Consider the following 22392-nt stretch of genomic DNA (forward strand, 5'->3'; position numbering starts at 1 on the left):
AGAAGAATTTTGAACCTAGTTAAATAAATAGGTTATGATACCTTTATTATGTTAAAATTGCTAAATAAATAGTTAATACTTCTCATTATTTCAGATAAAAACTTGTATTAATTAATTTTTTAAAAACAAAATAACATGATAAATTGAAGGGATATTTTAAGTTGTATGTTAATACAATGATAAATTTATATTTTCAACCCATCCAAAACTTTTAATTTAATTTTGACCCTTCCTTTAAAAAAAATTTAAGTTCACCCTGCACAAAAACATGTCAAAATACAAAAGAGAGGGACCCAAATCACAATTTGACCTTTAAAATTCATGAATTATAAGATCCAAGTGTCGTCCATCCCACTTAAGTTTTTCAGCCACAATGGTTTGAAAACCGAACCGAATCAACGGATCGGACTAATTATATAAAAATTGATCGATACATAAGTTCAAAGTTAAGGAAAAATATCAATTAATATCCCATTTATTTTTGTTTCTCTCACGTCATATGATCGCTACAATATCTAATATCTCATCCACTTTGGTCACGGTTTCCAACAACATTGCTAATCATCCCATCCCATCCACTTTGATCCTATTATTACCTTATAATTATTAAACAGAGAAAAAAAAAAGGAGATTCATGAATCACAGATTCGTTCCTTAGATTCACTCTTCAAAAAAATTTCTTCATCTTCTCCATCACACAGATCCATCAAGCTTTCATTTTAAATTTTCCATTTTTTTTCAAATTTTTTGGCGCCAAAAAAAGGGCATGAGAGTCGAAGGATTTGAGGGAAAGGTTTACGAGGCGGCTGACCTCTCGCCGCTACGGCCTAATCCTCCAATCACCACCGAAGATGATAACGATAACAACGGCGAGGAGTTGTTCGTGCCTCCTTTGAATTTCGCTATGGTCGATAATGGAGTTTTCAGGTCTGGCTTCCCCGATTCCGCCAATTTTAGCTTCTTGCAATCGCTAGGGCTCCGTTCTATTATGTGAGTTGTTACTTAACTGTGCCGATCTCTATAACTGCTGTCTAAGAAAAAAAAATCGTAAATTTCCTTGATTTTAAATTTTCGATCGACTCTTTTCGTAGATATCTTTGCCCTGAATCCTATCCAGAAGCCAACAATGAGTTTTTAAAGGCTAATGGAATTCGGCTTTTTCAATTCGGTATCGATGGATGCAAGGTATGTAATTGCTTTCTTTTTTCCTTCAGTTGTTGGCTTGATTCCCTCATCTAATATTGATTACCATGATTATATCTCAAGGTTCGAGTGTTTAATTCTGTGCTGTTGTCAATTCCATTTACTGAAACTGACATCGAAAATGGTTCTCCGCAAGCTAAAATCAAAATGTTAATTTTGATATTCAGTCCTATTTTCTCTAAATCCACGTAAATTTTGATCCCTGAACTGTGTTATTTACCATAATATAGTATTATAGAATCCTTTGGAAAATCAAAATTAATAGCAAAGCTGCATCCTTCATTGCATCATCATCCAAACAGCAGTTGTTGCTTAAGCTCTTTTTTTTTTTCCAAATCGATCTCCTTTTTTGTTCCTAGTGGTGTTAAGGAACCCCTTTATATCTCTTCTCAAATGGGTATTTGTATTTTAACTGTTTTTTCAATTTATTGAACTATAAAGTAGAATTGTGGACATCACGCTGTTATTCAATCTGTAATTTGTTTGTATTTTATTTTGGCTGTTTATGGTGAAGAAGGATACTGTGATTTGCACAATGGTTTTTAAACAAATTAGGTACTAATTGTTTTGATATTATTGTTTGCTTCATGAAATGGTATCTTACATTCATAGATGCTTCATGAATGAAGCAATCAATATTCACAAGGTCATCTAAGATAGGTTAAAGTTTAGTTCAGTTCAGTTTGGTTCAAGCCTAGAAAAAGGATTATTTTGCACAAAATCTACGCACTTTTTTTTTAATGTGAAACTAGCGGTAATGTTTAAGGTGAGATCTTATTATAGTGGAATTTCGTGGGATACTTTTTAAATCAAAGGCTGCGGTTAAATAAATATAGAAATGCCGTTTTGATCAAGCCACGTTAGAAATTAAGAAATTGTGCTAGTGACTTGAAACTAGTTAAATCATTGAATATGTTGTTTTTGTCTAGAAATCAGTTGCTCTCCTTAGTGTTGAAACTGGTTGAATTGGTTTTTGTCAATGCAAATCCTATGTGGCATGATCAACAGTTGATTTAAAAGGATCCTACTGGATCTCACTGTAATGGGATCTTTAAATAGATACCACCGATACTAACCAAATATCTTATGCCATATTTCTGTTTAAAAACAAAATGTTGCATCCAAATACATTCTTGAAATTGATAACCCATACTTTATACAGGAGCCCTTTGTAAACATTCCAGAGGAAACAATCCGGGAAGCATTGAATGTAGTCCTTGGTATTTAACACTTTTTACTTGTAGTTTATAGTTTTCTTCTTTATCATTTGCTTATATTTGGACTTGTCTGTTTCCGTACCAGATGTAAAGAACCATCCACTGCTAATCCATTGCAAACGAGGAAAGGTAATTTCATCCTATACTTTTATGTTTTTTTCAAACCAATGTATCAGTTCACTGATATATTTCTGTACATGTCGTGTAGCACCGTACTGGTTGTGTTGTTGGATGCTTAAGAAAATTGCAGAGATGGTGTCTGTCTTCAATTTTCGACGAGTACCAACGGTTTGCAGCTGCCAAAGCAAGGGTGTCCGACCAGAGGTTCATGGAGAAGTTTGATGTTTCCGGCATGAAGCATTTACCAATAACGTTTTCATGTTCAAAGAGATAGCAGTAAGCAGAGCATCATATATATATATAGCTTGAAGTTTTTTACTGCCATAATCGAAACAAAGCGAACATAGAGCACAAGAGTTTGAGGTTTGAAACAACTTTGTTAATAATATATATACACGTATGTTTTCTGTTTTTACTTTTGAAGTATGGCATGGCATGTATGGTTGATTTTCTGCTCATTGCAATGGAAAATCATATATAAATATTTCCACCTGCATAATTGGCTGCAGATCCGTTGGATAAATTGTTTTTTTGTTTTTTTCAAGTCCTTGTCATGATTAGGAGTGAGCAATTGTTGGTTCAAATTGGCTTAGGTTGAAAAATGCTGTGAAAAAATGCTCATGTAAAGTAGAAGATTTAACCAGGGGATAAGAAAGTAATTTAATTGAAAAGCATTTTTTCAAAAGCTGAAATTTAAAAATTTTGACTTAGCTTAAAGTCCTAATTTAAAATCAAGTTTTGGTTTGAAAAATCGCTTGTTTATCAATTTTTTTTGTTTGAAATCATGATTTGAGTTGAAAAAGTATTTTTCAGTCTCAATGATAAACATATTCTTAGTCCTTAGTCGGGTTTAGCCTAGGCAATATCATAGATTAATTATGTTAGATTGGTTATTGGTTCTAAATTTAACTTTTTTTTACAGAACAAATCGACTTTTAATATGTATAAATTTTAATTTTTAAATATTTATATATATTTAAATATTGGAACCATGGATGAAAAAGGTTGTACAGTCAATTGATGATATGTGGTTCATCTAGCCAAATGAATAAATTCAAAGGAGTAGACAATATATTATACTATTTGATTCACCAGTCAAGGTTTTATAGTATTTGGTTCATTGACTCGAGCAAGGTAAACCCATATTATGAATATGTTAATATTTGAGTCATTATGTCAAACTAAAAATAAGCATATATATATATATATATTATGAATATATTACAATATTAGGTTGAAGGTAACCATATATTACCAATAATATTTGCTCTTATTTTATTTTGGACTAAAATGTTATAAAATGTTGCTTTATATACAAGATATTGTATGGTTAAGCTTGGTGAATGAACTGATGGTTATGGCAATAAACATGTTTGTTTTATTATTTAGTATGTGATGGTTTTTTCTACGTACATAGACAAGATTATATGAAATTGTTATTTCACGTCATCCAAATTTCTTTTTAATAGGAAAATGACAAATCAAAACTTTACTCTTGATTTTTAGTATTTTCAGTTGGATTTGATTTTTCATTCTTCTATCGAAAAGGGATATGGATAATGTGGAATTATAGTTTCATACAATCTCTTCTCATAAAATGTTGCTTTATATGTAATATTTTGCTTAAATTTTTGTAGATGAAGTGATTATTATGGAAATAAACATGCTTGTTATAGAATTCAGATAACAAAGATAGAAACTACTTTATAAGTTAATTCAATTAAGGTAGGAGGTTTAGTTTTCAATTTTTTTAAGAGAAAACTATAAAAATAATTATTTTTGTTTGATTTATATTACATTTTAGTCACTTATATTTGAAATGTTATGTTTTAGTCACTTACGTTATTGTTTTGTTACGAAGTGGTTATTTTATCGTTAAACTCTGTTATCTCCTTAATGTCAGTCTTATGTGGCAGTTCAAATGGGTTTTAAATGCCAACTTGGATGTCCAGTTGTTAGGATGAAAATAGGTTTTTAATTAAAGTAAATTTAATTTGGATTGCCACAGGACATCCAAGTTGGCATTTAAAATTCATTTGGACTGCCACGTAAGGTCGTCGTTAGCAAGGCAATGGAGCTTAATGGTAGAGTGACCACTTCATAACAAAACGAATATGTAAGTGACTAAAATGTAACATTTCAAACATAAATGACTAAAATGTAATATGAGACAAACAAAAATGACTATTTTTATATTTTACTCTTTTTTTAATCAAACCTATTGAGAGATATCAACTCTTTTGAAAGAAATCTTTAAAATATTGTCTATTGAGTGGTTGATCAGCCCTCAACAATAACCTCAACAATGGTCAATTATTGTTCCCGTGTCGAAATTTGTCTTTTACTTTCATTAAGAGCCTCGAGAAATTTACAGGGTAAAAACACCTCATATATCAAAAAAATGTGAACATTTACTCTTTTATAGAATTTAAACCTATACTTTTATATAACATTTATGATTAAAATAAATCATCGATGAATTGCGTAACAGAGAATATTTTCAAAATTGACTGATTGCTGTTCTCTTAATTAAGTCCGCTAGATCTCCATGCAAAATGATAATTTAAAAAAAATAAAAAAATCGAAGACTCTAATTTTGGCTTGCAAAGACATGATTGGCATATGTTGTCAAAGACAAGATTGGCTTACGTTTGCTTTACAGCATCAGCAACACCTCTATCCTCCATTTTAATTTAATCAAACTTTAAATATTCTCACTAATTGTTTCATTTTAATTTAATCAACTTTATAATATGCTCACTAATTTGTCTTCTTTTATAGGTTTGTTTTTTTTGCTTTATCTAATAGTGAAGCAAAGTGCAGATTCCTAGTTTATTTTAGATTAAATAGTTCTATTAGTCCTTGTATTTTACCAAAGTTATAGATTTAGTCTTTATACTTTAATTTAGTCCATTTTAGTCCTTATAATATTTGAATTTTAAAATATCAGTCCTTACCAAACAATAAATGTTAAAATCATTAAGTTATGTTATTTCCAAAATCTAACGTGACAAACATATTATCATATGTGTAACGTTATGTTAGCTTGTTAATTCCACATATTATTCATTAAAAATTCAGTTAATGGATTAATGACTGTCATTTGCGTCAATATTGAAATTTTAAAATTCTAAAACTATAAGGACTTAGAATGATCCAATTGAAGAATATTAATTAAATCTACAACTGTACGCATAGCATAAGACCGATAATTGCTTTTAACCAAATGAATTTAACTGCTAATGTTTGGGTTAGGACTAAAATTTTAAAATTTGAACTAAAATTTATCAAATTAAAACATATGGACTAAATCCACAACTTTAACAAAGTACAAGGACTAATAGAAGAATTTAACCTATATTTTGTCTGCAAATCTTCCTAAAGCAGTACCAATATCAGTCCATAAATAGAACACCCAGAGCATTACCAACTTGAATATAAATAAAACACACATTCAAAGAGAGAATTTCAATAATCCATGGAAAAAGAAATAATCATATCCAAACCAGATATGAACCGTTTCGATGAAATGAGCGAACCATACAAAAAAGTTTTAGCCAAAGACGATGACGTTCATTGCTTGAAAGCGATCTACTCGAAAAACACCGACGCATTATTGAATCCAATCACGGCACTTAAAGACACCATCTTCCACATCGCAGCTCACGACGGCCGTGAGGAAGTGCTTCGTGTTCTGCTCGAAATGGTGCCGCCGTCAAAGAGGGCGGAGGTGCTGAAGGTGAAGAACATTTACGGGAACACGATCCTCCATGAGGTGGCCACCACTACTAATGTAAAAGCAGCTCGTTTATTGATGGAAGAGTTGTTGGTGTTGCCTGGAAATGATAATCGGCAAAGGGAAGAGATATTGGGTGCTCAAAACAAATTAGGCGAAACCCCATTGTTCAGGGCTGCGCAATATAGCTGCAAAACGATGGTGGAGTATTTGGCAACTGCAATCGGACGAACCGGGAACCTTGAAAGTCACTATAGGAGAAACGATGGGACCTCCATTCTTCATATTGCTGTGATCGGCCAACAGTTCGGTAATACATCTCACTTCAAACAATAAGCTCCGATTTGTCATTTATAAATTTTAATCTCATATTTCGAATTCTATCGAGCTTAAATAAACATCAAAATACTAATAATATCATACCTAAACTTAATCCGGGCAAGTCCCCTAAACACTTCTAAACTGGACAGGTATTTAGACTACAGATTATATTTAATTGGATTAAATTTCAGTTTGGAGTCAAAATTAATTAGCTTTCACTATTGTCTTCTTGATACTGCTATTGTATTTTGCATTTTCAATCCAGATACTGCTATTTGGTTTCTGAGAAAGTCTCCAGAGCTTGCAACATACAAGGACAAGAATGGAAACACCAGTCTTCATCTGCTAGCTAGCATGGCCTCCGCTTTTAAGAGCAGCTCCCCCACCAAAGGAATATTCAAGGAGTTCATCTATTATTGTATGTATTTTTCTTCATTCTATCTATAAAATTAATGGTTGATAGTAGATCGATTTTTTTGAGAAAAATTTTCAAAGTATTTGTTGGACATCTCAACGGGTCTATAAAGGGTAAAAATATTATAGAGATCTTAAATTGTATTTTTCTCTTTTTACTCAAAAAAATAGATAAATTAATTTTTATACATTAAACCAAAGAACAAATTAGTCCTTTTTGTTAAAATATTTATTTATTTTTATTGTTAAAACTGGCGTAAGTAATGGAATAACTAAACAATTGTTAACGGTAGAAATAGATAAATTTTTTTAACAAAAGTATCACTTTATTATTTGTTCTTATATAAAAGGATTAGTTTACCTTTTTTTAGTAGAATAGACAAAATTCAATCCGACTACCGTCCATAATCCGATTGAACGAGTTACTCCTACTTAATTAAATTTGTTTCTTTAGATAATCAAATATGACACAAAGTAATACTGACCCATTAAAGAATGTCACCAACATGATTCAAAAACTTTGCCAGAAAAGTTGACCCTTCATTTTAGTATCACCGTTTACTCATTTTAATGACATTGTTGTTTGAAAAAAAGGCCTACCGAGTGATTCACGTAATAAGGAAGGGACGAATGAGCTTACAAAAAATAGGCAAGACAGAGATTTAGAGCAGGGTGAACAAAACAGAGGTCTCAATCAGCAGGATTACTGCAAAGGTATTTTTTTTTACTAGCAATACATATCAAATTATAGGTTTAATTTTTCTGTTAGTCTCTGCATTTTTTAAATTTTAAAATTCTAGTCTTCACCTAAATGATAACTACTAAATTCATTAAATTCAACTATTCCCAAAATCTATGCTGTATGTGTAAAGCCATGTCAGCTTATTATTTTCATATATTACTCAATAAAAATTTAATTAATTGATTAATGACTGTAATTTGCATAAAGACTAAAATTTCAATCAAAATTTAAAATGTATAGGGACTTAGAATGATCCAATTGGAGAATATGGACTAAATTGAACTGAATGCATGGTATAGAACTAATAATTAAATTTAACCAAATATATTTAACTGCTGTGATTTGGGTCAAGATTAAAATTTCAAAAATTGAAAAGTACATGGACTAAAATTGATCGATTTAAAAAAATAGAGATTAAATTTAGTCAAATTAAAGTATAAGGATTAAATCTATAACATTTACAAACTACAAAGAAGCTTTGTAGTTTTCTTCGTACAAAAGTTAAAGTGAGTGATCTTTTATCTTTTTGGGATAATGATCATAGGCTAAAGGGTTAAACCATGATAAATATTGGTATTGATTAATTTTGTGACAGGGGCGAAGTTAGAACAATTTTTTAGGGGGCAAATGAAATTTTAATTTTTTATAGTCTATATCTTTATAATTTTTAAAGTATTAAATTAAATTTTTATAATTTTAGGGGAGTCAAAGTATAATTTCACCTTTACTAATTTAAAATTTTAATAAAATTTAAATGATCTAAATGACAATTTTTCATTTTAGGGGCCGGGCCATGCCACCCCCTAGAATCGCCTTTGATTCTGTCTCGATATTGTATTGATCACATTTCTGCTCGTATATACACCTTTGAGTTTCATATGATTATTATATTGTAGGATGGAAAATGATTGTTCAGATTTGGAAACAAAAGAAAATGCATGAATCGGCGGTTAAACTAGCGAAGTTATTAGTGGGAACCGATACGTCTTGGTTCGAAACTCATGAACCGGAGGAAGACGACACGATTTTAATGGAACGGAAGGAGGAAGAAGAAGAGACGTCAAAAAGTAATGCAACGGCCAACACGGAGCGGTCACCTGAACCGGATACGCCGTTGCTCATCGCAACCAAAACAGGCATCGTGGAGATAGTGAAGGAGATACTCACAAGGTACCCTCAGGCAGTTTATCACATCGGTCAAAAGGGACAAAACATACTTCATGTCGCTATCATGCATCGGCAATACAAAGTGTTCCATGTCCTTAAGGATAAAGAAGAGGCGAAGAGGTTGGTTCGGGGCATCGATAACGATGGCTGCACCATACTGCACCATGCTGCTAACACTAAATATTATCATGGAGGAACCAAACCAACCCCTGCTCTTAAACTTCAACAAGAATTGACATGGTTTGAGGTACAACTTTTTTTTTTATGATTAAAACTAGACCCGAGCGGATTAGTTCAATGTAGATCGAGTTAATTCGAGTTTTGTCTTAAATGCAGGACGTAAAAACCCAAATGCCCTCTCATTTTATCATGCATCTCAACAAAAAGGAGACCACAGCAGATGACCTTTTCAAGGATAATCACCGAGATCTACTTAAAACCGCGCAAGAATGGGCGAAGAACACCTCTCAGTCGTGTTCGACGGTCGCCATTCTCGTCGCAACTGTTGTTTTCACAGCTGCCTACACTGCGCCGGGTGGTTTCTTGCAGAGTATGTAATTGATCTATTAGAAGTTGAGTAAAAGTATCATGGCAGCTCTTTGAAGTTGAATTGCATTTGAGTTTATATCTACAAGAAATAGATAAATTAGTCTCTATTCGTTAAATCAAAAAATAAACTAGTCTTTTTATTAAAATTTTCATCTATTTTTACTCTTAAAAACTGGTCATTGTACCATGTGTTATTGTCGGGTTATTCTATTAACCACGTCAACTTTTAACAGTATTTGAAAGGATGAACTTTTTAATAGAAGAATTAATTTACTCTTTAATATAATATACAGAGATTAATTTATTTATTTTTAATAGTAACTGAACATTGAAAAACCAACTATATGATATAAAAGTTATGATGATATTGAATCATGGTCAATACATGCAGACGGTCGTCCCATTCTCCTCGAAGAGCCTCTTTACTCGTTTTTCACGGTGATGGACGTTGCCGGTCTCGCGAGTTCCTTGACCTCGGTGGTTATCTTCCTCTCTATCCTCACTTCTTCACTCGAGTTCGAGGATTTTCATCACCGGTTACCTCGGAACCTCTCCCTCGGTTTCACCTTCCTATTCTTCTCCGTCACCAGCACCATGATGACTTTCACAGCCACCATTTTACTGCTGGTTCATTTGGAGAAGAAGTGGACTGCAACGCTAACGTATGCGGCTGCATTCCTTCCCATATGCTTATTTGCATTATTTCAATTCCCTTTATATTACCAGTACTTCGTTGCTGCAGTGAAGAGCATTTTGGATTTTCTTAGAAGGAATTTGCCTGGTAACTGGGATTTTCTTCAATTTATAGATGATTACTAAGAAGCAATAAAAGGGAAACCTTTTAATCTGTATTGCTGCTCAAACTCCATTGATTTCTGGATTTTTACTGTTTTTTTTTTCTTATTCCTATATTCCTGTTTTGGTCATTGTTCATGGACTATTGGATTTAATCATTTGTATTTATTTTTAATCATTTTTTAAAAATTTGTTTATGAATTTACTGATGCGGTTGTTGATTAATAGTTATGATACGCACTATTACTAACTCGATTACCTGATTGGGTCTTAATCTGTGTTCTATGCAGTTCGCACTTTAGGTTCGTATGTAAGGTGTTCGCACTCTTTTATGAGATCATAAGATGTGCGTTACCACAATCATATAAGCGATCCCACATCTAGAAAATACGTATTAACTTTTGAATACAGTACGTATTGATCGACATGTATGGGAATTTATCTACGATATTACATCCAAAAATAGTAATTATATTATATAAATATACAGTTCAACTCATCTGAAGAGGATACACTCTTAAATACTCAACATATATATTATTAATTCATCAAATATGAATCCCTAATTCTTTTGACCAAAGGCGAATATAATGGAAAAATTACAATTCAGTCTCTTTAAAATAATTGAATTAAAAGTTACTATATGTAAAATTGTACTTTGGTCTCCTCAAACAAGAACCTTTAGAAAAGTTGAAATCATAAATTAGGTTTTAAAATGTTGTTAGTGTAACGCCCCCTTTACCCGAGACCGTCGCCGGAGTCGAGCACGAGGCATTACTAAACTTATTTGAGCACTTAAACAAATTCAAACAATTTATATCACACTTTCCAGACAAGCTGTCTAACTGCGTTACAGATGCAAAAAAAATCATATCTCGAGTTACAAAACTCGAAATCCAAATCCGTAAATTTTCCCCAAATCTAGGCTCATATATCTACTTACTAATTTTTTTCTAGAATTTTTGGTTGGGCCAATTAGTACAGTTTATTAGTTGAAGTCTCAACTGTTTCAGGGTTCGGCTGCTCTGACCCCTGTTCACTACGAACCAAATTTCTCCATGTACAGAATTCAAATAACCAAGACGTTTATTTCTATTAAAAATAGACTCAATAAGGAATCCATACATATATAGTATGACTCCTAATTAATTTTTTATAATTTTTAATGATTTTTACAAATCAGAACAGGGGAGTTCAAAATCACTCTGACCTTGTCTCACAAAAATTCAAATATCTCCTGATATGAAAGCCTTTTGCTTACACCGTTTCTTCTATGTGAAACTAGATTCAATAAGATTTAATTTCATATTTTATTCAACCTCTAATTATATTTTTATGATTTATGGTGAATTTTCAAACTCAGACTACTGCTACTAACCAAAAACTATTTTAGTACAAAATGTTGTTAACTAGTTTATAACATCTTTACTTCATTTCATTTAAACTCTATACATGCCATATAAATCTTCAAACATAAAACAAAAGCTACCGGAATTGATCTGGATAGTGTGCTTTGTTGTGTTGATCCGATCTACCCACTTCACTTCAAGTCAATCTACATAAAAATATTAAATACACACAAGTAAGCTTATTGAAGCTTAGTAAGTTCATAGGTTAAAAGTAATGCTTACCAAACATAATATTTCCAAACAATACCAAAACATTTACTAAAGTTTCCTACGATTCACAACCATTGTTATAATAATTCACATAGTTGAGCTCAACAGTAACAACTACTCAATCTCTTCCATTTGGATCACTTCTCTTTTATTTCTTATAATCAAATTAGGAAACGACTTACGAAATTGAGTACGCCGTTGCTCAATGCCACGATTCACAACTCAGTATGGTTTTCCTCATTGAAATACCATACCTACATTTTTCAACTCGGTATGGGAAATGCCATACCTATATTTCTTAACTCGGTATGGATTTGATAATACCATACCTACATTTCACATTTCAAGTATGGATAATACCATACCTACATTTCACAACTCAGTATGGATGATACCATACCTACATTTCACACTTTGCCATGGAACAACCATGGTCTTATCCGTCAATTCATCACACGTTACGATACGAACGTACTCAATCCTGCGTTTTTCCTAATTTGCATTTCCACATTTATTCTTTCATTAACAAAATCTGCACAATCCCACAACAATTTCGTATATAATAACACATTATAAACTTCAATCATTCACAAATAAACATCTAAATTCAACCATATGAACTTACCCGGCTAATTTGTAGAAGATTTTGAAATTTAGGGACTATTCATAACTTTTTCTTTTCCTCGTTCTTCTTTGGATTCTTGATCTATAATATAAAATATTTCTACTCATTAGCATTTATTTGATTTCTATTTCACTTCACAATTTATACTGTTCAAATTTCGAAATTTCACTTTTACCCCAAAATTTACGCTTTCACAATTTAGTTCCTACTCAATTCACCCATCAATTGAACTAATTTTTCTCAATTAACACTTTATTTTATCATTATAAACTATTTCAAAACCTTTTATATTCTTAATTTCAACAGCAACCTTCAATTCACAACTTTTTCACAATTAGGTCCTAAATATCATTTCCTATCAAAATCACTTAATAAAACCACCTTAATATGAAATTAGAACTTAAATTTCATAATAATTCATCATAAAATTCCCTTATCCATCCAGGTTAACTTCCAATTTCACCCATAAAATCAAAAACTAATGAATTCTACAAGTGGACCTAATTGTAAAAGTCATAAAACATAAAATTATCAAGAAAAAGCAAGAATTAGACTCACATGATGTAAAAATATGAAAACCAGCTTTCTCAAGACCTTCTATGGCGTTTTGGCTGAGAAAATATGAAGAAATGTCTGGATTTTTCAATTACATCATTATTTAACTATTAACTTTTATGCTATTTCCAATTTTGCCCCTTGTTCACATTGTTTTCTTGCTTATTTCATACCCAAACCGTCCAGCCATTAACCTTTGGGTCTAATTGCTCTTTAAATCCACCTTTTTAAATACTTAAGCTATTTACTCACAATTTAACAAATTTTGCTCTATTTTCAATTTAGTCCTTTTTAATTAATTAGCCATCCAAACGTTAAAATTTTCTAACGACTTTAATACTGACTCAATGACACTCCATAAATATTTATAAAAATATTTATAGCTTGATTTTCAACTTTGAGGTCTCGATACCTCGTTTTTGACCCGTTTGACCTAATAAATTCTTTTAATTCACTAATTTCACCATTTCACAAATTTTTCTAAATTCTTACTTGACTCATAAATATTAAATTACTATCTTGTTCAATCTTATTTGTCGAATTTAGTGATCTCAAATCACCATTTCCGACACCACTGAAAATTAGGCCGTTACAGTTAGTCCCTGAACTTGTATAGAATTTGATATTTGGCCCTTGTATTTTAAGAGTTAAAAATTCAATATTCTTATTTTTTTTTTAATTTGAAAATCCTAGTGTAATCATTATGGTCGTTGGTTGTTTTTGTCAAAAAATTTCAATTTAACATGTTTATTTTCTGTTAATTTAATGAGGATAGCCTAATCAAAATTACAAGTTGACGACTTAAGACAAAAAGTACTTGCAATTTTAATTATTGGATTTAAATTTTTTAAAAAGGAAGATCTAATTTTTAAAATTTTTAAATACAATGATTAAATCTCAAGTCTTGTTAAAGTACAAATGCATATTTCAATCCATAAATTAATACATGATAAAATTATATTTTAATCTATCAAAATCTATAATTCAATTCGATTCCTTAAAAAATAATCAAGTTTGCAAGATGGAATGAATCACAATAAGTCTAATTAACTATGATTATATCAAATTTGACTTAAATTCAAATCAGTCCAAGTTAATTATAAAAACATAACAATTTAAACTCGATCGATTCGAATAAAAATAACACAAATAAAAATTTATCTTATCCCAAAATAGCTCAAAAAGTAATATAAAATAAAAAGAGATTTAACTATTTATAAATTTTGAGAGTTAAAGTTATTATTATGTTAATTTTAAACTTGGACAAAAAGAGTTCAAGTCCCAACGTGAGAATAATTGTCAAATACAATGCCTAACTTGGATAAAAAAATCCAAGCGCCAATTAATGTGAGGAAAGTTGCTAAGTTCAGGTCTTAAAAAGTTGCTAATTTTAAATTCTGTCGCTATTAATCAACTAGTGTCAATTTTTTTAAATAATTAAATAATTATTTTATAATTTTTTATTAAAAATAAATTTATTAATAAATAGTAATTCACCCTATACTTAATTAAGTTATGATATTTGTATCATGGGCCAATTGATGCAGATGGTCATCCCATTCTCCTCGAAAAGCCTCTTTACTCGTTTTTCATCGTGATGGACGTTGCCGGCCTAGCGAGCTCCTTGACCTCAGTGGTGATCTTCCTCTCTATCCTCACTTCTTCGCTCGAGTTCGAAGATTTTCGTCACCAACTGCCTCGGAACCTCTCGCTCGGTTTCATCTTTCTGTTCTTATCGGTCACCAGCACCATGCTGACCTTCACAGCCACCATTTTACTTCTAGTTCATTTGGAGAAGAAGGGGACTGCAACGCTAACGTATGCGGCTGCATTCCTTCCCATATGCGTATTTGCAATGTTTCAATTCCCTTTATACTACCAGTACTTCGTTGCTGCAATGGATAGCGTATTTGATTTCCTTAGGAATAATTTGCCTGGCAATTCGGAATTTCTAAGGATTAAAAATGATTACCGAAGGCCTGGAGTTTTGTTTAGTGTTATGTGTTTAGTTTTTTTTTTTTAATCACGTTACAGTATTTAATTTTATCGTTATTATTATAATAAATGCACCGCCCATAAAAAGGCAATATTTTGATGTTTGCTAATGCTATCCACTTTTGTTCCAACGTTTTTTCTTTATCTTGTTTTAAAATATATTATTATACAAATTAATTAAGTTTGAATCAATTCAAATTAATCGTAAAAGTTATTAAATTAAATTAAAAATAATCTAAACTTAAAATAACCTAACTGTTTAGAGATTACTTAACCTCGATATAAGAATTCAATTAAAATTTTTGAATGAAGTGAAATTAGAATAAATTAAACTCGAAACAATTCAAACATAATGATAAATTTTAAAATCTAGATTAACTTAGACTTTTTCAATTCTAATTTGAGGCTTTTTGATCTTCAAGATAAGTATAAGCAAGTGGGTTTTGTATTCTCTTGAGCCCAATTTTTATTTTGAGATGAAATCTAATTGAAAACATACATAGTTTATTTTTTAAATAGAATAAGAGGGATATTTTGTCTTAAAGATAAGTAGGAAAGGAGCATCTCATCTATTCTTTAAATTGCTTTTGTATTATTCTTAAGCTAAGAGCTTAAAATTAAAATGGTATTTCAACCTACCTATCCACACTTTATGGTTATTTTTTTTAAATTTTGGTACAACACTATATGATTGAATTAGTTAAAGCCATATGTTATACCCATATTATTACTATTATATCAAAGGAATTATTACTGTTATGATAATAGTTTTTCGATTTACATTAATATTATTGTTAATGTAAGAATTTTTGAGTTTGAGTGTACTAAAATATATTATTATCTTATTTATACGTTAAAAAAAAGTTATAAGTAATTCTCTAAGTATTATATAAAATAAATATTTTATTTAAAAAATAACTTTTTGGAAAAAATTAATAATATAGAAAATAAGTAATATCAATCAAAAATGCTTTTTGCTCCCAATTCCTACCACCAACCCCAACACCAACCAAAATCAAGGGTTAGGTAAAGGACAAACACCCATCCACCCAACTTCCTCTCTACTCCTTTAACTTCCCTTTTATATGTATCTAAATAATTATGATAAAAGATTTGGTTTAAGCGATTGAATTAAAAATTAATTTATTTCGTAATGTGATTAATGAATTAAATTGAATAATTAAAAAATAACAAAAATCAATGAAAAAAATTACTATATTTTAACTCATTTTTCTTATGAAAAATAAAATTTCATCATTTTTTTCATTTTTGAAAATTTTCTTGATTTTTATGTTTATATTATTTTAATAAACCACTCAATTCAAACAACTCCGGTTTTTTCAACCACGAAAGAAACCTACTGCCTACTAGACAATGAAACGGCGCTCTTCATTGTCGTTTCGCTCGTTCAAATCCCCTCAAAACACCGCCGTTTCCCTAACTGGAAAATGGCAAATGACACACAGAGAATGCAACAGTGTAAACAACGCAAATAAATATTAGTGTAATAAAAACCACTCTTATTGTTCTTACACAGATCCAAGCACCCAATCACAAAGCCGCCACCAATCAACTCACAAACTAAATAAACTAAAAAGAACAATGTATTCCTCATTGAATACTAACGGCAACGCTGCAGCCTTTGAAACAGGGCCGGTTTCGGGACGTTTCGCCGCCGTTTACAGTGAAGTCCAGAACAGTCGTATCGACCACGCTCTTCCTCTACCTTCCGTTCTTAGAAATCCTTTCAAAGTCGTCGAAGGTCCTCCTAGCTCCGCCGCCGGCAACCCTGGTTCGTCATTCTTCTTCTTTTTTGTTTACTTGCATGAAAAATGCAAGTAACGGTGAAGTCATTAGCTCAGTTTCACTGAACTGGAAACCTTGCTTTCATTTTTTGGCAGATGAGATTGCGAAGCTGTTTCCGAATCTATTCGGACAACCGTCGGCAATGTTGGTGCCGAACGAAGTGGATTCTCTCCGATCCGATCTGAAGTTGAAGATCGGCGTCGTTTTGTCTGGAGGACAGGCACCTGGAGGTCACAATGTGATTTCTGGAATTTTCGGTTAGTACTTTTTTTCCTTTCAATTTCACTTTTCATTGCTTGTGTTTTTTTAAGTATTATTGCTATTTGTGATAATGGAAGTCAAACGCCGCCGTTTTGAACGACAGATTACTTGCAAGATCGCGCCAAAGGTAGCATTTTGTATGGATTTAGAGGAGGCCCTGCTGGGATCATGAAATGCAAATACATTGAATTGAATGCTGATTATATTTACCCTTACAGAAATCAGGTATCTTTTCTTAGTTTATACATGATGGATTCGGTTATAAAAATTGAAAAACCGTTTTAACCGATCGAACTTAGCAAAGACTGAACATATGTTGATTCATTGGTTAAATCAAATTAGATCGGATTTAAATTTTGATTGAAAAAATATTATTTATGTATATTTAAAAGATAAAAAGATTATATATATATTCAAAGATAAAAATTTTTAAATTATCAAACATGGCTAAAAATTGCTCTTTCTGGAAAAATGCAACAGTTTAAACAGTTTGAAAGGTACAAGTTCATGTTATTACCAATGTTAGTCCTATGTTGTCTTATGCTTTCATGTATGTACATATACAACATGTCTGCTAAAGCAAAGATCACAACTGATTGTGTTTCTTTATTTATATTAACCAGGGTGGCTTTGATATGATCTGTAGTGGGAGAGACAAGATTGAAACTCCCGAGCAGGTAAGCGCCTTTCCATGATTCCTATAAGTTATTCGAGTTTTTTGTTATCAAGTAATGATGTCTGAGTAAAGCGGGTGTAACTTTCAGTTTAAGCAAGCTGAAGAAACAGCAGTGAAGCTCGACTTGGACGGGCTTGTGGTTATTGGTGGGGACGACTCGAACACGAACGCTTGCCTCCTTGCTGAAAACTTCAGGTACATATACCTCTATCCTGATCTCTTCGCTGGTGTAACATATACCTTATACCTTCTTTTCCTTTAGGGGTAAAAACTTGAAAACTCGAGTGATTGGGTGCCCAAAAACGATCGACGGTGATTTGAAATGCAAAGAGGTTCCAACAAGTTTCGGATTCGATACTGCCTGCAAGGTAAGGTTATATTTGCTTTCACATTTTATATACCGCGTCCGTCCGCTGGTACGTACTAATGTCTGGTTACCTTTGTATAGATATATGCAGAAATGATTGGCAACGTCATGATTGATGCACGGTCGACTGGAAAATATTATCACTGTAAGTGCTTCAAACGTACAAATTTCACGAACCTTTTGAAAAACGGTTCATACTTGTGTGTCTGTTCACTTACGCCACTAAACGCCTGTTTATTGTTTTTGTAGTTGTGCGGCTCATGGGACGTGCAGCTTCGCACATTACTTTGGAGTGTGCTTTGCAGACTCACCCTAACATTACCATTATCGGAGAAGAGGTATCGTTTTTTCCACCATCTTCCACTGCTTGTCGAGAATAAGTTTGATTCATTTCATTGGAGTATATCTTTTCGCAGGTTGCTGCCAAGAAGCAGACGCTTAAAAATGTTACGGACTACATGGTCGATGTCATTTGCAAACGTGCTGAACTCGGTTACAACTATGGTGTTATTCTCATACCCGAAGGTCTTATTGACTTTATTCCCGAGGTACTTTCGGTCTTCAGCTGGCCTATTGTCATAATGGTTTCATCATCCTGATATTTATCTGCTTTTACGTGCTTCCAGGTCCAGCAGCTTATCGCCGAACTAAACGAGATTCTGGCACATGATGTTGTCGATGAAGATGGGGTATGGAAAAAGAAACTTACCAACCAATCTCTAAAGCTTTTCGAGTTCTTACCTCAAGCAATTCAAGAACAATTGATGCTCGAAAGAGATCCTCATGGAAACGTTCAGGTATTACGATGTTCCTCAACCAATCTTTGTTTGCTGAAGTATTATTTGTTGGGTTTTCAACGTTTGTTTGGTCTGTTTTTTGTTACTGTTAGGTCGCTAAAATCGAAACGGAGAAAATGTTGATTCAAATGGTTGAAACAGAATTGGAGAAGAGGAAGCAAGAAGGATCTTATAAGGGCCATTTTAAAGGACAATCACACTTTTTTGGGTACATAATGCTAATGGCATCATAAGTAAGTTCAAACCTTGCCATAGAGAGTATTTTTCCTTATATGATTATTATATATATGCAGATATGAAGGAAGATGTGGTTTGCCAACTAACTTTGATGCCTCCTATTGCTATGCTTTGGGCTACGGCGCCGCAGCTCTCCTCCACAGTGGAAAAACTGGGTTGATATCATCAGTTCGTTTCCGCTTCTTAACTATTGTCCTTCTGCGTTGATATCGTTATTCAATTGTGTTTTTAAACTTGTGAACCAAGTATTTTGATTTTCTACGTTTGTAATGTTTGCAGGTGGGAAACTTGGGAGCCCCGGTTGAAGAATGGACGGTCGGAGGGACTGCTCTTACATCGTTAATGGATGTCGAGAGGAGGCACGGTATGGTTACTTCACCTTATCACTTCAAGCATTTTGATCACTTTACTAAAAAAAAAACCAGGCAAATTAGTCCTTTAGTTAAAAATTTCAGCATTTTTACTGTTTAAAATTGGCCATTGTACGTCATCATAATATACACATGGCATGCCATGTATTATTGTCTAATTATTCCGTCAACCACGTCAGTTGATAACCGTACAAATGGATGAAACTTTTAACAGAAAGGACCAATATACTCTTTGAACTAACATATAGGAATTAATTTGTTTATTTTTTTAATAGAAGGCGGCAAAATGCAATATAACTCCTAGTATATGGACCTCTATGGTGCTTTTACCGCTAGTGAAGTGTTCGGAAACTGTAAATGGAAAACATAATGAACACGAGATCAACATGGTATAAATTATGCTCACAAGAGATAATATTTAAAACATAGTTGCCCGATGGCCTAATCCACGAATGAGAGGAAAATCCACTAAATCCGAGGAGCTCTGAAACAAACCCAAAATTTTTGCTTTCCAGGAATACACTTTATCCCGTTATCCCGGTGTTTTACCAATTCCTTCTCACATCCCTACAAAACCCACCTTCTATACAGAGATCACATACTCTACATTTATAGATACTATTACTTGATCATTAAGAAACTTTATTCTCTACAATTTATGACCTTTATTAAATAAACTTAAACACCAAGTAAACTTCAACCAATATAATTGTACCATAACCCGAACTATTGAAATGTGTTTGCAGGTAAATTCAAGCCTGTTATCAAGAAGGCAATGGTAGAGCTTGAAGGTAACAATATAATTTTTGTTGTTTTTGTTCATTATGCTACTGGGTTCTTTTGTTGGACCAAATTGAAACAGAGGCAACAGTTAATTTATTTTCTTGTAAAAAATCATACAGGTGCTCCATTCAAGAAATTTGCTTCGGTGAGGGAGGATTGGGCACTTAAGAACTGCTACATTAGTCCTGGTAGGTTATGAATTTATTTTTAATAGTATAGGGGCTAAATTGATTAAGTTACTTAGTCACATTCACTTTTATGTTTTTGATGAATTTTTGGTTACAGGTCCCATTCAATTTGTTGGACCATCTTCCAATGCTGTTAGCCACACTCTTCTCCTTGAACTTGGTGCTCAAGCTTAGAATTATTGATTTAAAATTTCTGCTTTCACATTAGCTGAGCATGAATGAGAGACATTTTACATTTTTTAAACATAATTTTGTTGAAGATTATTATTATTATGCTTATTATTATTTTGAGGTTTTTTAAGGATTAAATTAATAATACATGGATATTGATGGTCTAAGAACCGATTATACGTTGCATTTCCTTTTTTATTTTTATTTTGTTATCATACCCGATTATACAAATCAGTAGATAATGTTTTGATTGATATGACTGGAATTGAGTGGAACAAATTGGTGAAGCAAGTTGATTGTCTAGAATAGTGCGTGCCTGTCGGAATGGTGCCAAATTAACAGGTTTGAACCTAATAAGTAGCATATCGGAAGGGAAACTAGGGTATGGGGGAAAATTAAAAAGGAGCTTTAAAGCGGTTAATTTTATTTAAGCGTTGAGCCGTCTAAATTTGAAGGTTCACTTAAATGTTACGTTTGAAAAATAGATTTAATAAAAATATTAAACTCTATTTAAAATAAGTGTTGTATGAACATGTTACGTGTAGTTATTTAATTATTTTATTAATTACGTTAATAAATAAAATTATAAAAATAATTAATTTATTTTTCAATCTAACAAATAAAAATATACTTATTTATTTTTAAATAAAAAAAACAAAATACAATTTAAGTATTCAACACTTTCTCGACTTTATTTCAAAACCCAAACGGTCCTTTTTTATCTCCATTAACATATAACAAACAAACCGTTTAAAATCAAGTACCAAAAAGAAAAGACTGTTTAAAATCAACCAATTGTACATATATTTTTTTTTATAATAACGTTGATTTGATGTTAAGTTCCTTTCTTTATTATATAATTATGTGGATAATAAGGTGATTCCGATGTGGGCCTTTAAAACCACTACTAGTCGATATAACCTTTTTTCCACTGGTTTTATTAGCTAAGACTAGAGACTTGGTGGAAAAAGTTTATAAGGTATTCGCACGAGAGTCGACAGTCGTTAGGGAAAGTTTTTAGAAGAATTATCAGAAGAGTTTAATGGTGTTTGTGTAGAGTTTCAGTCATGAAAAAGAGTTTTGGCGACTCTAAAAAACTAGGAAATTTAGGGTGTATTTACTCTTTTGTTTATCCGAGATTACTTGTTATTAGCCTTGTTGAAAGTATATACTATTTATGGTGACTTCATATTGAAATATTACAGCGAGGACTTGGAATATTTTTTTAGTAAAGTCTTTTGGTTTTTACCCTTTACTTTAAACGTGTTTTCTATGTAAAAATCATTTCTCATTTATTATCTTATTTTATGGTTATTATGGTTGCTTTGATGTTGATTGAAGATATATTATAGTATCGCATTTATTGTAATTGCCGACTTATATTCATTTGGAGAGAAAGCACATTTGTAAATTTAGTTTCTTTATGTTAAAGCTTTTATTAGATGCGATAGAAGTATTTATCTTAAATAAAATTTAACATAATTTTATAATGTCTCACGTGATTGTGAATATAAATGTTCTTAATTGGGTAAACCTTTAAATAAATTTGTCTATTTTAATCAAGTGATCGATCTTACTAGATATCTTGATGATGAGGTAAAATGAAATTTTTTATTATATTAGTAAGTTAAAATTAAGTATGTTGATTGAGAAATAATATGCACATATATAAATTAC

The 22392-nt window shown here is 31.8% G+C and overlaps 3 protein-coding genes and 1 long non-coding RNA gene across 4 annotated transcripts; 3 read left to right on the plus strand and 1 right to left on the minus strand.

Annotated features, from left to right (window-relative positions):
- The first annotated feature begins 426 nt into the window (after positions 1 to 426).
- LOC108458098 (probable tyrosine-protein phosphatase DSP4) lies at positions 427 to 3084 on the plus strand. Its single transcript, XM_017757349.2, has 5 exons — positions 427 to 990; positions 1092 to 1185; positions 2366 to 2423; positions 2506 to 2549; positions 2629 to 3084. Exons 1-5 carry the CDS (start codon positions 767 to 769, stop codon positions 2812 to 2814), a joined length of 606 nt encoding a protein of 201 aa, XP_017612838.1. The 5' UTR covers positions 427 to 766; the 3' UTR covers positions 2815 to 3084.
- Positions 3085 to 5959: 2875 nt separating this feature from the next.
- LOC108459785 (uncharacterized) lies at positions 5960 to 10514 on the plus strand. Its single transcript, XM_017759188.2, has 6 exons — positions 5960 to 6586; positions 6863 to 7015; positions 7606 to 7725; positions 8650 to 9167; positions 9257 to 9470; positions 9861 to 10514. The coding sequence occupies exons 1-6, from the start codon at positions 6019 to 6021 to the stop codon at positions 10286 to 10288; spliced, it is 2001 nt and encodes a 666-aa protein (XP_017614677.1). The 5' UTR covers positions 5960 to 6018; the 3' UTR covers positions 10289 to 10514.
- Positions 10515 to 11614: 1100 nt separating this feature from the next.
- LOC128281501 (uncharacterized) lies at positions 11615 to 12549 on the minus strand. The gene is made up of 2 exons (XR_008271721.1): positions 12509 to 12549; positions 11615 to 11819 (listed from the first exon to the last, which is right to left on the minus strand). It is a non-coding gene; the product is annotated as an uncharacterized LOC128281501 (long non-coding RNA).
- A 3808-nt stretch (positions 12550 to 16357) lies between these two features.
- On the plus strand, positions 16358 to 20885 carry LOC108457798 (pyrophosphate--fructose 6-phosphate 1-phosphotransferase subunit beta). The gene is made up of 16 exons (XM_017756945.2): positions 16358 to 16850; positions 16960 to 17121; positions 17229 to 17350; positions 17749 to 17802; positions 17890 to 17996; positions 18064 to 18169; positions 18250 to 18313; positions 18418 to 18506; positions 18585 to 18716; positions 18795 to 18965; positions 19058 to 19173; positions 19259 to 19370; positions 19482 to 19566; positions 20320 to 20364; positions 20476 to 20544; positions 20642 to 20885. The coding sequence occupies exons 1-16, from the start codon at positions 16661 to 16663 to the stop codon at positions 20716 to 20718; spliced, it is 1701 nt and encodes a 566-aa protein (XP_017612434.1). The 5' UTR covers positions 16358 to 16660; the 3' UTR covers positions 20719 to 20885.
- The last annotated feature ends 1507 nt before the right edge of the window (positions 20886 to 22392 follow it).

Source organism: Gossypium arboreum, chromosome 10 (genome assembly GCF_025698485.1).
Source record: "Gossypium arboreum isolate Shixiya-1 chromosome 10, ASM2569848v2, whole genome shotgun sequence".
In the NCBI taxonomy this organism is placed as follows: Eukaryota; Viridiplantae; Streptophyta; class Magnoliopsida; order Malvales; family Malvaceae; genus Gossypium; species Gossypium arboreum.

Coding starts and splice junctions, on each gene's coding strand:
- LOC108458098 (XM_017757349.2), top strand. CDS start 767: ATGAGAGTCGAAGGATTTGAGGGAAAGGTTTACGAGGCGGCTGACCTC. Junction 2,424..2,505: donor AGCATTGAATGTAGTCCTTG/GTATTTAACACT, acceptor TTTCCGTACCAG/ATGTAAAGAACCATCCACTG. Junction 2,550..2,628: donor TCCATTGCAAACGAGGAAAG/GTAATTTCATCC, acceptor CATGTCGTGTAG/CACCGTACTGGTTGTGTTGT.
- LOC108457798 (XM_017756945.2), top strand. CDS start 16,661: ATGTATTCCTCATTGAATACTAACGGCAACGCTGCAGCCTTTGAAACA. Junction 16,851..16,959: donor CTCCGCCGCCGGCAACCCTG/GTTCGTCATTCT, acceptor ATTTTTTGGCAG/ATGAGATTGCGAAGCTGTTT. Junction 19,174..19,258: donor GGACAATCACACTTTTTTGG/GTACATAATGCT, acceptor ATATATATGCAG/ATATGAAGGAAGATGTGGTT.
- LOC108459785 (XM_017759188.2), top strand. CDS start 6,019: ATGGAAAAAGAAATAATCATATCCAAACCAGATATGAACCGTTTCGAT. Junction 6,587..6,862: donor TGTGATCGGCCAACAGTTCG/GTAATACATCTC, acceptor TTTTCAATCCAG/ATACTGCTATTTGGTTTCTG. Junction 9,168..9,256: donor AAGAATTGACATGGTTTGAG/GTACAACTTTTT, acceptor TCTTAAATGCAG/GACGTAAAAACCCAAATGCC.